The sequence below is a fragment of the Prosopis cineraria genome, unplaced genomic scaffold (assembly GCF_029017545.1).
Source record: "Prosopis cineraria cultivar Desert tree isolate PC_DT_omini unplaced genomic scaffold, ASM2901754v1 PC1, whole genome shotgun sequence".
NCBI lineage: Eukaryota > Viridiplantae > Streptophyta > Magnoliopsida > Fabales > Fabaceae > Prosopis > Prosopis cineraria.
Genome location: NW_026555332.1, coordinates 55,363,331 through 55,379,098, shown reverse-complemented (window position 1 = coordinate 55,379,098; position 15,768 = coordinate 55,363,331). Strand labels below are relative to the sequence as shown.

The following is a 15,768-nucleotide window of genomic DNA, read 5'->3' as shown; positions in this document are numbered from 1 at the left end:
TTGAAGAGCTTAGCTGGCAAAGAGCATCAGTAGTCATTGTGTAACAGCCCTCACCCCACCCTCCCGAAGGTCTTTTGGACTGAGCCCATTCACATCACTGCAGCGGAGGCCGGCTTTCCCCAAGGTGGTACTTGAGTTATTCTTCACCCCACCAAAAAGATCTTTTGGAGTCTTTTCAGACTCAAACCTTCAACCTCTATTGCCTTAAGGAAATTGAGGCTAAGTCTGATACCATTGAGTCAATTTATGTAATAGCCCTCACCCCACCCTCTCGGGGGTCTTTTGGATTGGGCCCAGTTCGAGTCTGGAAAGGCTTAAGCTAGAGTATTATGCAAGGCCTTTCATATAAAGGATATGATTTTTTGGCATCATGTATAAGCCCTATATTGCTTTTCAAATGCACTTGTCCATAGAACTTGAAGAGCTCAGCTGGCAAAGAACATCAGTAGTCACTATATCCTTTAAAGCTTCCTGATAACCCAGACGTATATTGTACTTTCCATCTTTAGCCCTTGCTCGGATTAATTTATCATCCCTCCTGTGTCTACAAAAAGGTATAGTCTGAATTAAGGGTAAGCATTTCACCTGCGTACCCTCCCAACCCATTGCTAAACGGGTCAACCCATTCCTGTAAAATGAAGAAGGGAAACAAGTATGACCCATTTAGCAAAAGATAGGCTGGTAACAGGTAAGGCCTCCTATATACTTTTTTTTTTTAATTTCTTTTGGCCATTTTTTTAATCAAAATCCCCCAACCCTCACCACTCAATCACTGACTATCTCACCCTATGTCCCTATTACCCAAGCCTTAACTGTTCAAGCTTCAAGATGAGAGAAACTTTACTCATTCTCCTTACCTTTAACCCACACCCATACAAGATACGACCTTTAGAGTTTAGCCTCACCCTTGCCTTCATTGACCATAGTTGCATGATGGTGATGCACAACCACACTTCTCTTAGCCAAGTAGAACACAGTCACACAACGGCGATGCAAGACATAGTGCATAGACTTAGCTCGATACTGTAGTCAAACACTTGCACTTTTGCATCGCTCTTCTTGCTTCTTCTTAGCATCTCCTCCCTCTACTTACATCATCGGCCTCCCTTCCTTAGTTAGGTATTTATTGCTTGGTTGCTCCCTCCCTTCCTCTTCTACTCTTATGAATCCTTGAATGGTTGAATCCCACTTCTTGTTTTTGTGATTTTAAAGGAATAAAATATTTGTGATTTTGTGGTGTTATGGTTAGTACTCGATAACATCATAATAATGGAGCCAGGAATTTTCTCAATATGTGATTTCTTGATTTTATTGGAACTTGACTAGAATTTGCTAGGCATATGAATTTGTTGGACATATGGATGTGTGGATGCTGGAGGTTAAACAGGCGACCTATATTTGCCCACAATCGTTTTAAAACAAGTACAAGCAGGTATATGTTGATATAAGCGAGTGGCCACCTATTTAACAAAAAACAGGAGGTAATTGGTAAGGCTACGGGTAACCTATACCCGCCCGTGAATAGCCCCAATCAAAATGAGTTGGAGAAAAGTGGCCTCCACGGCTTGTTGCATTGCTTACAAATTCCATTGATGGTCATGAATAAGTTCTGCCACTACCATATCATTATTGATAACAGCATCCTCTACTTTGGCAATAAGAATTTAGAAACTCCAAGCACCCAGGGATATCCTTCCACACATCAATATAATGGCCAATGTCGACTTGCCAACATAAATTTTTTCTTAGAAAAGCTCGTCCAGTAAGAATACTATCTCACATCCAAGAAGCCTTAAGACCTTTTTTTGCCTTCATAAGTGAAAAAATAGGGGAAGTATATGCTCTTAAGTAGCTGGACACACAAACTATCAGGATGTTGCAATACACGCTAGGCTGTTTTCGCTAAGAGTGCATCATTAAATACCATAAGATCCTTAAGTCCCAGCCCCCCATGATTCTTGGGTCCAGTGAGATTGTGCCATGCCTTCTAGTGGATGCTTTCCCCATTCGTAGAATTACTCCAAAAGAAATTAGGTATCAAACTATCCAGAGCAACCCATGTCTTTTTCAAAAATTTAAAGCAATATATGGGATAAATTCATAGCAACGGATTGAATCATGTTCTCGATAACAATTTTATGCATTTATAATTTATCTCATCCATTGCATGCGGGGTGTATTAACTTTAAAAATCGTAATTTTAAGATTGCTTGAGAAAATAATTGGAGGTTGGTTGAAGCTAACTGAAAATTGGGCCAAACTATCAAGCCCATTAAAGGGAACTCTGGGTCAAATTAGCCCACTAGTAGCTAGTATATGGGCTGACGAGGTAGAAGAATCCACGCTTTGTGTGGGCGGAAGAGGGCGCTTGCGTTTAAAAAGGGAAAGGGAACGCAAAAGGAAAAGGAAAATTTCTGATAAATGGCCCGCTAAATATAATATGTAATCAACGTCGATACTGGTTTGTGTGTGTGTGCGCCCGTGCGTGTGTGTGTGTGTGTCAGCAAAACAATACATATCGATCCTGGTCAGCGGTCAGCGCTCCTTAACTTGGCTTTGACCACTTCAGCGGCTCAGCCCTTGTTATTAATTAATTATCCATTATTATTTCTTCCTGCTAAAAATCGTGGGTAGGGATAATTGGGAATAAAATTAATCAATAAAGGAAAAATGGAATGTTAATATTTACACGTGAATTGTACATTAACCTATATTGGTTGATGAGTAATTTTCCAAATTTAACTACCATGTAAAAAAAAAAAAAATCTAGTGATGTTGCAAAATACAATATGGATGGACTCCAAAGACCCAAAAATTCTGACCTCTCTTGAAAAGAGGGAGGAAGCTTAATAAGTTTAATTTAAAAAAAAAATTAACAAGTGACATTATAATTTTTTTTAATGTAAGGAACATGTATGAGAAAATAGTAGAAAAAATTAATTAAAAAAATTGTAATCTCATTTTTCTATTTTTCCAAATCATACTAAAAAAAAAAAAATTCTTCCCCATTCCAGTCATCTCAAACCAGACAGAGAGTTAGTAACGTAATTGCCCACGTTGAATTCAAGAAACACCTAAACTCTGAAAAGGAATCTATAAGTGAAGCTTTAGAGCTATTCTTAAACAACACTGATTTTCTACATGTCTATTCACAGTTAAAATGTGTGTGTGTGTGTGTGTATACACCGCAACTGTTAGTACTGACTGTTATTATGTTCGCCGGGCAGATGAAGGAATCAGGAGTTATTATATGAGGAAGAGCATAATAGGAGGCATGAAGAATGATTAAAGATAAGGGAAGCAGCCACATGCGTTGCCCACTAAACCTGCTTCTTTGTGGGACAGGGAGCTCCCCCAAAATTCGAGCTTGCTGTCTCCAATCTCAACCCTCCACCATTATTATCTTCCCAAAACGGCCACAAACTTCACCATATCTTCACACTAGTGGCATCGCTCTCTGTTCCATACATTATCCATCAATACAAGGAAATACTCCATACTATACATCAACTATTCTAAAACACTATTAAAAATTGGGTTAAGAAGTAAAAATATCCTGAAAGTTTTCTGAAATGAATGTTTCGTATCCTTACTTTTTATAAGAGGCAATGCTGTTTTAAAAGTCTAAAAAGCATAGCAATTTTTCCGTTTTTCAATGGTTGATTAACGTTCAACTAATGAAATGCTAAAACCCAATACATGCAAGCCATGTGGAATGATAAATTGACCTAGCATTTAAAAAAAAAATTAAAAAAACTAGCCTCTATAGAACTCTCTGAGACGCCACATTCTCGACGATGAAATTAGGAAATCAACAACGACGTCTTTGCTCATGTTGGGTTTCCAGGTGCAGAATTTGACCCTTCATTCATCAGTGGCCCAGGCTATGAGATCGTCAGCATTGAAAAGCAGGAGGGGTCGAAGAGAGATCAGGCCAAATCGAAATCAACTTCCATGATTGGATTGTGGTTTTGAATGAGAGGGATTTTCATATTGGAGATTTTATAGTGCAATGAGTGAAGAAATGAGCATGGGCGATTTCTTGAGTGTGAATCATGAATTGAATAAGAGAGAGGTAGGAGGTGGCTGATGATTTCACAGAGCTTCCGTGAAACCTTCGTTTCATTTTTTGAATTTGTTTTTTTTTTTTAAATGCCATGTCAATTTAGCATTCTACCACATGGTTTGCAAATCTTGATTTTTAGCATTTCATTAGTTTTGCAAAAAGACAAAATTGCTTTACTTCTTAAATTTTTAGGATAACATTAACCCTTTTAAAAGAAAAGAATACTCAGTATTTATTTCAAACAAAAAAAATTTGAGATTTTTTTATCCCTTAACCTTTTAGAATTCTACATTAAATCAAAACTAATCATAATATAATATATCTCTTTTTTTTTTTTTGAAGCATGATTTCACAATCCAGGTTTTGTTATTATAAAGACATTTTTTTAATTCACCCGTACAAAAATTCAATTTTTTATTCTTTAAATTTTAAAAACGATTCAACTTTTTAAAAGCTTTGTCTTTTGTGGGCCTGTAAATGCACACCCTTTCTTATTCGTCTAAAGCTCCGACTCGATTAATGTTTGCATGGCCTTTCACTGCTGTAAGGTCTAGAATTAACCAATTAATCATAGTATCCTGCTATACTTCAAAAATTGAAACCACCCGCTCTTCCCAGACAAATCCACACTAAATCAACTTCAATTAATAAACTAGCAACTTTATTCGCTCAAATCAACACAAACGCCAGCTTCCAAAATAAAACCAAAAAAAGTTAGGAGCTTTATTGAATACCATAACTCATCTATTCTGGACGCGAACAAAAGCAGCTTCCACAAAAGCAAACCACGCATGCAGGATCACTCTCATCCCTTCATACTACACTCAGACACACGTATCAGTATTTCTATCTGATTCTCGCAAACCACCAAATTAAGAATTAATTAACATCAAATCAATTTATCTGGTCACACCTGCGCCTGATCTCTCCTTTTCTCCCTGTCTGTACTCCAACGAGACTCAGCTTTTGCATTGCTTGTGCGAATGCCTGGAAGAACTTGTTCTCATCCACTGCGAATTCTTCCACGAACGGCCTCGTTCTCGGGTCGTTGTACAGCCCGCGATCCGATTTCAAAACCCCCAGGCCCTTCGGCAGGTTCTGGAAGTACATGTTATCGAACTTGTTGGGGGTCATAATGTCATTGAACACCGACAGGGTAGGATTCTTCTTATAATCGCCGCACGCTCTCTGCAGGCCCGCCGCAAATCGAGGGTTGTATTGAGGATCGTATTGCGACAGCTTGCTGTTATTGTAAATGTCGTTGCTAATTTGAGAGCAATGCGAGAACCCGATAGTGTGTGCTCCGCTCAGAGCCACCATTTCTCTGACGGAAAACCCTTTGGCCGCGAAGATCTCGATGATTTGCGACATCGACATTGTCGGTTTCGGAAGATGGCCTTCTATAGCAGAAGCCTTGGAGATGCGACTGTCCCTTCGACCTAGGAAGACACTGTAATGGGGACCGCCGGCCATGGTGACGAGGTCTCGAGTGACGACGGCAAGGATGTCGGCGCAGGAGACTGTGTCGGGGCAGGCGAGCTCGAGAGCGGTCTTGGCACGAACTATGACATCGAAGCCGTCGCCGGGGAGGGAGAGGTTGATGTCGGCGTCGCGCTCAGCTTTGTTGAAGAAAGTGGATGAGATGAGGACAGAGGCGTCACAGCCGTTGGCGAGGCAGTCATGGAGGAAGAGGCGGAGGGTAGCACCGGCGGTGGTGGGGCTGGTGATCTGCTTGTTGGTGATGGTGTCTTGGATGATTTTGGTGAACTGGGGGCAAGAATGTTTGTAGTAGTCGAGGCTGAGTCTTGACTCTGACGGTCTTACAAGTACAAGGGATACAACTGCGACGAAGAGCGCGACAATAGTTGCTCCCTCCATTGAAAGCCTTCAGTACAGTCACAGAGCAATCTCCAGAAGTGACGGTGGCTGCAGAGAGAGAGAGGGGGGGGCAATTAAGGAAGAAAGTGGAAGTGCAATTAAGAAGGACCTGGGGGGGGGGGGGAGAGAGAGGGGGGAGGCAACATACGCCCCATGCCCTGGACCATCATCCACGGGATGCGTGCTTTTAGCTGTCCGGGCCTCCGGGGGGCCCTGGAGTAGGGCCTACTCCATGCCAGGGTGTTCGGTCGCGTTCTTCATGACTCCATCGTAGAGAGCCACTAGAATGGTGACACGTGCAACAGGTAAAATTGCCAATGCAGAGGGCCCTTTACTGCGCTGGGCAGTTATAACATCACTACGTAACAACGTTAACACGGTACGGTTATGGTCGAGTGGGGACTTGGGAGTTTGGAGGAGAAAAGGAATCACAACATGATAATTATCCAACTGCTAAACTCGAATCCAGGTTAGGGGAAAAAAAAAAACTGCTAAACTTGAATGTGAGTTCATTCTCACCTTAGGTTATCCGTTGCATACATGAATTTTGTAAATTCACCAGCTTTGTCAGAAAATAAATATTCCATCAGCCATTTCTTCGCTGGGAGTATAATACGAGACACAACTGTTTGCCATTGAAAGCAAAAATACAAAAATAGTTATTAGAAAGGAAACAAGTACTAGTACTATAAATTGCATGTCGGACCTACAAAAGAGAAGCTACTTAGTACATACAGATCCAGATAAGTCCGCTGCTACGCAAAATTGAATTAGCATAGCCGGCCATTGGGTGTAACCTGTAATGTTGATAATACATTAAGATAAAAGATGGACTGGGACAGGCGCATGCGATGATCGGCTCTGTAATTCGCTGCATGTGCTAGCCGGCTCTACCTCCATGCATGTCTCCTCCTGTCTAATTTAAAAACCTATTTATTATCATGCATGCTCTTTGTGACATGTGTAATCTGATGAACAGAAAATTATTTATCTTTTAAAGTACTATTATATTATTAATTTATAGCCATTTGGTCTGTGGTCCGTGCCTCCAGCAGCTGATCTTAATTCTTTAGGCCTTTTAAGAAAGAGTCAAGAATCTCAATGGTAGACGAGGCTGGATTTGAAGGCCAGTTAGGAGCATGAAGATGACAGTTTTGGCAGCATCTTCAGATTTGCTGCATTATATATTATATCTTCATTTTCCTCATTCCTCAATGTTGCATCTCTCTCTCTCTCTCTCTCTCTCTCTCTGTGTAACTGCAGCTTCTTCTGGGAGAGGAGGGTTCGTGTAGAGTATATAATTTAGGGGGGGAAATAATGACAACAACAAAACAAATACTTCCATTACTAGTGTAGATTAAGGAAAGTCATGATATAAACTCATAATAAACTTCCCAAACTTGTACCAAAGCACTAACTGTCTCAAAATGAATTATCCAAACTTTTATTAAAGCATTTATTTTTTTTTAATATTTAGAGGAATCCAATCAAAGCATTCATTGTACTACTTCATTATTACTTATGCTCGCAATTCTTCAACAGTCAAACTTCACTGGAAATCAAAAAGCCCTATAGAATAGAGCTTGTAATTGTCAGGGTTTTTCATGAAGCTAGCGAGTTTTGAATCACTGGATGCCTCCTTGAGCAGCTGATACTCATTCCACCAACGCATGTAGGTGCTGTGCTTCAAGAAAATCTCAGGCGAAACTGCATAATTCTTGAGCGACCCATAAACATATTCTTCAAACTCACTTAATTTCTGCATAGTACTAGATTCTTCACGGCTCTTCATGTCCCTGCAAGCAATGAGAGCCTCTTCCACGCATGCCCAGAAAGAAGAATCCAGCGTCAGAATTGATTCCACGTTCTGTTTGTTCGTAGTGCATGATAATCCCCCAGGTGAAGGCGTTCTGTCTTCCTTGAGCCATTCCTCTAGCTGCCGGTAATGTATGGACCTTCCTTCAGTCTCATAGTTTTTTCCACCCCTTTCGTAGTGGTCAGCAATGTCAAGTGGCTCCATCATTCTTCTGTAATTTGTTCCAGCATAGAGCCAGCGGGTGCGAAAAGCAGCTCCTTCCTTTTGAGGCTTCGTCTCTGCCTCTTCAACCATTTCTCTCCAGTAAAGTGTGAGCTCTTTCTTCCACCAAACAATTTCCTGGTCTCTTTCATTTCTATGCTTCTTGTACATGTCGTACATTCCTGTCTCCTGAGCTTTGGAGAACTTTTTGTACCATTCGATATTGGCCATATATATCTTCACGTCATTCAATCTCTTGGACGGATCCAAATCTTTCTTCTTCTTCAGCAATGTGATCTCGGGCAGCTTCAGCTTTTCCACCATGTCCTGTCAGTGTCGGTGACAAGTGATGGTTTCGGTTAGAAAATATCAAGCAACAGTGACTGGCACTGCCAGAGAGAGATGCGTACCTGCTGGATTTGTGAAAGGCTTAGTGCTGCAAGCTGAATGATTATAGCTGCTTCTAGTGAATCACAATGAGCCATGCTTTGGGGCTGTGAAGCAAAAGCCTTGCAAATAACCTTGCGGTGGAGATTTTGGACAATGTCTGAATACTGATGAATGTGAAATTTTTGATCATATGGATCACTCAGGGCGGGCTTCATTTCTGCTAAAAGTTCCAGAATAGATTCAGGGTCGTTGAAACAAGCAGAGCCTTGTTCAGAGCACAAGAGAAATGTTCCGAATGGCTTGTACACATTGGTTGAAATGAGGAACCTGGGAAGAGGGTCCTGGAGAGAGGCCACGTGGAGAAAGCATGAATTCCAGAAAGGGCTCCGTGAAATGGCTTTCTGAAGGTGTGTATCACCCAAAAGGGGTGAGCCAAAGGTGATGCAGAGGGGTAAGTGTTTCCTACCTGAGCCAGTGGTGAGGTTATCTAACAGCCACAGAGTGAAGAGAGAAGCAATGGATCCCCCAACAGCATGCCCAGTTACCATCAGCGGCTTGGAGCTATCAATCTGCATAGCATGAAGATGAATTCATTTCCAGCTATCATTTGGCAAATGGGACGGGACTTTCAGGATAAGCTGTCTTATAACTTGGAACCTCATTCCTGATTCCCCGTTGGTCAATACACACACACATCAATATAAGTTAATAAGTAAGAAGTATAATTTTTCACTGTTTGAATCACTATTCTTAAACACTGTGATCTTTTTTAAAAATATATATATATATATATATATATTTCCTTCGTTTCATATTGATGAATGATGTATTTAAAGATATATAATTCATATAGCTGATTTTACTTTAAGGGATAAAACTTTTATTCTTGCTCCTACAATGCCGTCCTTTTTAATTATTGCCCCCTCCTTGCAGCCCCTCCCTTCCCACCGGCTGCGTTGGGTGGTGTACGATGTCTTTTCTCTGTTCTAAGTTTTGTTGCTACTAATTAAGAATTATGATCCCCTTAACATGCTACATTATTTCATTATCTACTTCCATCATTACACTCTGCAATTTCTCTGTTTGTCATATTAATGCTCTTTATGCAATAATAAATTGATTCAAATGAATTCTCCTCCACCCCCTTGCAACAGGAACAATCTAGTCTAGTGTATATAAATAAAATTGACTACTTTTCTTATCTGGTAGTTAAGTCTTTGGTTCATTATATTGCGGTAAAAGGATGTACCCGGGATTTCAGTTGATGGAGCTGTTCACGATGATGATAGAAGAGAGAAAGTGCAGGCTTGTGAAGGGAGAAACATGGGAATTTTTCGTTACAGAGGAATTCAAAAAGAGGGAAATTGTTGTCCTTGAGAGCCGAAGATGAAATCAAATCTGATTGCTCAGGCGCTTGAAGATGACTTTGATCAGTACAGATTGGAGTGGCCACAAATGCTATTACCATCAAATCCAACTCTTGCTTCACTTTGAAGCACAGCTCCTCCTGCTTTGAACTCGTTTCTGCATAAAGCTCCGAGATTGTCTCAACAGGACGCCTCAGAATATTGGAGCTCGCAACAAAACTCGCAGCCTCTACTCCACTGCTAAATCTGATGTGGCAACACATGTAATGTTATTGAGAACCAATAAGCCATGCTGATTTGTTATGAACCCAGAACAAAACCAAGAAAAAAGCAAGAATAAGATGGTGCCCTTAGAAGGATTAAGTACACCAGTGCTATTCAACGGATTAGAAATGCATACCTGATGTGTTGTAACAAACACCTTGAGAACTTTTCATCAATATTTAATAAAGTAGTTCCAACGTATGTTGAAAGGTTTTAACATATACTTTATCATCTAGTTAACCATTACCAACATGATCAAAGGTAGTTACCAATTACACCATACATGTAATTATATAACGCGCGCTAAAACGAGAGAATACATACGTCATGTTTTTGTAATTTGTGGTAGATTGGCTTATCCTGCTGTTCGTGCGAAATAATCAGCTTCGTAAAAAGCAATATCTGATGAACAAGGAAAGGAACTCAGGTTGATTTATACTCAGGGGACAGTACATTTGCTCGCACGCAGAAGTTGAATTTCAGTTCCATCAGAAACTCTCTGGAAATTGATCGATGCTCGCAGAGAAGAAACTGATCAAATGCTGAAGTTCAAACTGATTAAAAGTCTGTCAAGAGCTGGGGCGTGCTTTTTCTAGTCTTGGGTAAAATAACTTGAAAAAAAAAGGTTTCTGTGGGGCCCTAATTCGACTGTTGGGCGTTGGCTAAACAGGAGAACACAGTTTTAATTCATTGCTTTAAGGTAGAGTTGGGAATATGAGCAGGCTTAATCCTTAAGGGCCTGGCCCTTATAGACTCGGCCTTTAAAGGCCTGAGCTCTAAAACCCAGTTCTCCATTTTGAATCTCATTTCTCAAACCTGGCCTTTATGTGAAAAGCTCAAGGCTGGCCCAGAAGCCCTTTTTCAAAAAAATAAAAAAATAAAAAAATTAAACATTATAAATTAATTAAAATATTCTGAAATTAAAAAAAATAAAATCCTCATAATTTTTTAAAAATTAAACAACACACATTTAGAAATCTAGTAATAAAATTTAAATCTTGATTAAAAAATAATTCATTTTTTATAAATATACAAACATAATAATTATAGAAAAATAAAAAATATTAAGAATTTTACACTATACACTAATATTTATTAAATTATATTAAATCAATTTTAGAATAAATTAAAATTAATAATAATATAATGCGTGTAGGATCAGGTGAGCAAATCATTGATTTCAAACACGTGTTCCACTAAAATAATAATAATAATAATAATAATAATAATAATAATATAACAAGACTTGAAAGTCTACCCGAGTTCAAACCTTTTTTTACAGGGCTTATTAGGATCAAGCCTTCAAGCCTGATTATTTTAAAAAAAAAATTCATTTTCAAAGTCCAAACCCTTATTTAAATAAAACCTTCAAGTCCGACCCTCCAGACCCGACCCTTATTTCTGACTCTAGCTTAAGGACAGGTCATGCATCAACCCACTCAGGCCCCCAAGAGAAAAAAACCAATGAACCTGAGCCACGCCATCCTACAAACCTGAGCCACTTGATTTAATTTCGTTTTCATCGGTGGTCCCTGGGGGGTAATATTTAATACGCCAGGAAAAGAATTGTAAATTTACAATATACTTTAAAAGTATGAAAGAAATTAAAAATGTTGTTTGCCGTACCTCGTGGGCATCACTTCCACGCTCAATCTTTCCATCGAAATCCTGTTGTTTTTCTATGCACTGTTGCTGGAAGTCATGCAAAAAATTTCCATGAATTGTTGATGAAGGTTCCAGGAAAATTCGTTAGTTAAGAAAATAGTTGAACTTTTTTACAAGCAACAAAATTGATATTGATTCATGCATTATAAAATATATTTTTTCACAAAATTGATATTGCTGATGAAAGTAAATTGTTGAAGAAAATTCAGATAAGTTGTACTTTCCTAGTTATTTTATTATGTTAGAGCTGCTCTCAAATCTGTTGATTCATGATTAATATGATAGTAATTATGTCTTAATTTTTTTTAAAAAAAATAAGCATGTCTATTGAACCAAACAACTCGCCGTAGTTTGGGGGAAAAAAATAGAGAATTAATCTTTCTGAGAAGGAATGAAATTACCATTGGTTGATGTATTATTCTTAAATATATCTGCTCAAAAAGTAGGATGTTCAACATTTGGTATTACCTCCCATTTTGAATATAAGAAATAAATTTCAATCAAAAAACTATGAGAAATAGTACATAATTACCTCACTAGAGTTAAGAAAAATGGTTTTTCTTATTTTCACAAACGCTCCCAATTTAATGTTTGAACTTCAACCTTGTACTCTTCCAGTCCTTGGTAGAGGCAAAATTAGAGTAATTAATTTTATTTTTAAATTTTATTTTTATTTATTTATTATGGTTTGAATTTCTAGATAACAATTTATTATGATTATTAATTATAAAGAAAAGTAAAATTAAAAATTCACATTTTTTTATAATTTTAAGGATGTAATCAACATTTGTTAATAAACACAAAGTTGATTAGTTTTATCTAATATTAAAGATTAGATGGGGTTTTTTTTTTTTTTGGTCAAAGAACTTCAGACTTGCATTTAAATGATGAGAAATTTTTAGATCAACCTGGTGCACCTCCATCATTTATGATCCACCCAACAAAGACATGTCATTTAAATAACATTAAATATAATTTTTTTTAGGTTAATGACAGTAGAGAAAAGGGTAAAAAAAATTAAATATGCATTTTATTGTAAATATAAAATCATAAAAAAATAAAACATAATATTTTATTTGATTGAACATGTAAAATTTTATTGAATAAATCATGGATGATGTAATACGCTAGGTTGATTTAAGAATATTTCTTAAATGATTCTTAATTCTACTATTGATGTGAGCACATGTGGCCACTAATGTGCCATCCAATAAGGATTTCAAGATAGCATCTATGATGGCATCAAGGGTGGGAGAGTTGGAGGGAATACTTGAACTATTAGAATCCATTTAGTTTAATTCAGTTAATTTTTTCTATTTTTTTTGAATTTTCGCATTTACTTTTTCATGTATTTTATGAATTTAATATTTTTAAGCTTTAATAGCTATTACGAGTTTCGAGACTTCAGTTATCCATTGAGGTTTTTATATTAGGTTTTTAAGGAGACTTAGTTAAGTTAGGAGTCTTTTTATTTCTTTAAACATTACTCACATGTACACGGCATAAGGAAAGAACATATAAAGAAGTTATTTCTTTTTACAAGCAAATAATTGTGACATTGGAAGTTCCTTGTTTGAGACATGTTACTCATTTTAATGAAGCGCGTGATTAGGATAATGTAATTAATGCACCACAGATAAGCGTTTTGTTATAATTTAGACCAAAACAAGTTTTTCAAAATTATATCTTACACTCAAAATCGGAGGAAATATATCAGTAAAGTATCACCTAGGGAATACAATCCGGAAAGGTTTTGGCTTTCATTGTTATTTAATCAAAATTTTTAATTTATTATCAACAAATTACCTAATCCATAATCAATAAAATAGTAATTATGTCTTTAACATTTTTCTGAAAGCATGGTTGTTGAACCAATTGCGAACAACCCGCTAGCGACGAAATTTCGGTCAATTGGATGGCAATTTCACGAGATGCCACCGGGAAAGAATTGGCCAAACTTCAAATCTTTGAATATTTAATTTCTCTGACACTTTTTTTAAAAGAATTTTATGTCACTCAATAAAAGAAGCAGCCTGGCTTCTATTTAAAAGTTTTGGACTCAGTATGCTGTCTTATTTATAAGAAATTACTTCCTGTAGGCTTACTTTTAATTTTGTGGCAAGAAGAGTACCTTTTGAATTGCATTGACGCATCATAGGAAGAGTTGCGACAATTCTTCTCTAAATTCTTCACGGCAGAAGTTGGGGCGGCCATGTGGGTCCCGGAGGAGTTGCCGTGAGAGGGGTGATCTGGTGAAGCCGAATGCCGCAGAAGCAGAGGACAGCGTCGCAGGTGCCGTTGGGCTGCGGAATCCGAATGTTGCGACTCGTGAGCCAGTCTTGGAGCGAGTTCACGCACTCATGGGAGTCGTCCGGCATCATTGGAAGAAGGTCGCCATCGTATACGGGAGCCGGAGCCGGAGCCGGCACCTCCAGCGCCTAGAACCGGACAATAGCGGCTGTGGTCGAGGTTCTTGCCGCAAGCGTCGCTGACGCCGCCGAACAACTCCTTGGAGAGGTCTAGACGGCAGGTGGGGGTCTGGATCTGAACCGGGAAAGCGGGAACGGTCACCGGTTCAGCAAGAAGGCCAGCGAAGGAAACGGGTAATGTAGAGGAGAAGCGAAGGTGTTGACTGAGGGAAGATACAGTAAGAAGAAAGCAATGAGGGTTGATGGCAGTGTTTGGGAATGGAGAAAAATGAGGGTACAGAAAAAGAGGGCCAGATAATTGGGCACGTGGCGGAGAAAGGAGAGGGCAAGGGCGCAAGGCGCCTGGGCTTTGGGAGAATGATAAAGAAATTGTAAAACCATCAATTAATTTAAATTAAATTTTAAATATTAAATTTTAAAAATTTATAATTAAATTTTTAAATTTTATAACTATATTATAATAAATTTATAATTTATTTTTAAAATTTTAACATGATTAAATGATAAAAAAATATTTTTTATTAAAATTTAAAATATAAATTATAAATTTATTACAATAAAATTATAAAATTAAAATATTAAATTATAAATTTTTAAAATTTAATATTTAAAATTTAATTTAAATTAATAAATTATTTTGAGACTTTTCTTTCATTTTTCTCTAAGCTTTTTATCCTTAGAGAAAGTTGGGAAGGGACGAAGAAAAAGATTATGTAAGGTAACAAATTCAACTAATAATATTTTATGTACTCATATTTCCTTAGTTTTAAATTTAATAAATTTATTTTTATTTTTATTATTTTAATTTATTGCTAAAATTAGTTTCATTATGTTTTAATAACTTTATTATTTTAAGAATATGAACTTATATTAATAATATTTTGATAGAATTTTGATTAAGGATCAAGAATGTGACTTAATTACTAATGGTTAGTAGGTCTCAAAAAAATCTAAAACTTAATTTCAGTTGAGATAGATTAAAGTGAAAATAATTTCAATAATGAAAAAATTAAAGTATTCTTTACTTGTTATGCATAATCATTAGTTATTAACTTTCTTATTTCATTTGTTAATTTACCAAAATATGTTGTAAATTACATAATTTGACATGTTAATAATTATATAAGACCTGATATCAGTTGTTTAATTAAAAGCAATAACATTAGTTGTTAAATTATAAACTTTACTTGTTAATTTGCTAACATTAATTGTAGATTATTAACAAGTCTTATAATTAATATCTGATATTAGTAAATTAATAAGTAAAGTTATTAAGCTAACAATTGATGTTGTTGCTTGTTTGACAAACTAATACAATTTATAACTCATATTGATGAATTAATAAATAAAACAAAAAAATTATAATTAATAATTCAGCATAACAAGTGAAAGATAATTTATTTTTTCACCATTAAAATTATTTTTATTTCAATTTTCTTGAATTGGACTAAAATTTTAAATTTTCTTTGGGCTCACTAATAATTAAGTTGCAACTAATCCTTAGTTGAAATTTTTCCTAACATTTTTTAAAGAATAAATATATTAATATTATATTTTATATAGAATCTAATTAAAAATATTAATTAAAAATAAAAAATTTAAAAGAAAGAATGAAAAGTAGAAGTTGCTTTCTAAAAGCAATGGTATTAGTTTATATACATGTATAAGGTCTATTGTCAGATTATTTTACAA

General features: G+C 36.7%; 3 protein-coding genes across 6 annotated transcripts; all 3 read right to left on the bottom strand.

Moving 5' to 3' along the window:
- Positions 1–4,696: 4,696 nt before the first annotated feature.
- On the bottom strand, positions 4,697–6,058 carry LOC129314730 (peroxidase 31-like). The gene has a single exon (XM_054958203.1). It carries the CDS (start codon positions 5,942–5,944, stop codon positions 4,961–4,963), a length of 984 nt encoding a protein of 327 aa, XP_054814178.1. The 5' UTR covers positions 5,945–6,058; the 3' UTR covers positions 4,697–4,960.
- A 111-nt stretch (positions 6,059–6,169) lies between these two features.
- Positions 6,170–7,134, bottom strand: LOC129302710 (uncharacterized). Its single transcript, XM_054941607.1, has 3 exons — positions 6,680–7,134; positions 6,464–6,569; positions 6,170–6,302 (listed from the first exon to the last, which is right to left on the bottom strand). Exons 1-3 carry the CDS (start codon positions 6,819–6,821, stop codon positions 6,170–6,172), a joined length of 381 nt encoding a protein of 126 aa, XP_054797582.1. The 5' UTR covers positions 6,822–7,134.
- A 224-nt stretch (positions 7,135–7,358) lies between these two features.
- LOC129314689 (senescence-associated carboxylesterase 101-like) lies at positions 7,359–14,388 on the bottom strand. 4 transcript variants are annotated; one of them, XM_054958200.1, is made up of 6 exons: positions 13,779–13,852; positions 11,609–11,674; positions 10,307–10,384; positions 9,601–9,964; positions 8,372–8,920; positions 7,359–8,288 (listed from the first exon to the last, which is right to left on the bottom strand). In XM_054958200.1, the coding sequence occupies exons 3-6, from the start codon at positions 10,309–10,311 to the stop codon at positions 7,494–7,496; spliced, it is 1,713 nt and encodes a 570-aa protein (XP_054814175.1). In that variant the 5' UTR covers positions 10,312–10,384; positions 11,609–11,674; positions 13,779–13,852; the 3' UTR covers positions 7,359–7,493. The 4 variants fall into 4 exon arrangements, with proteins under 4 accessions (XP_054814175.1, XP_054814174.1, XP_054814170.1 ...); XM_054958199.1 differs by lacking the exon at positions 10,307–10,384 and having other exon boundaries at positions 13,779–14,388; XM_054958195.1 differs by lacking the exons at positions 10,307–10,384; positions 11,609–11,674 and having other exon boundaries at positions 13,779–14,388.
- Between the last annotated feature and the right edge of the window lie 1,380 nt (positions 14,389–15,768).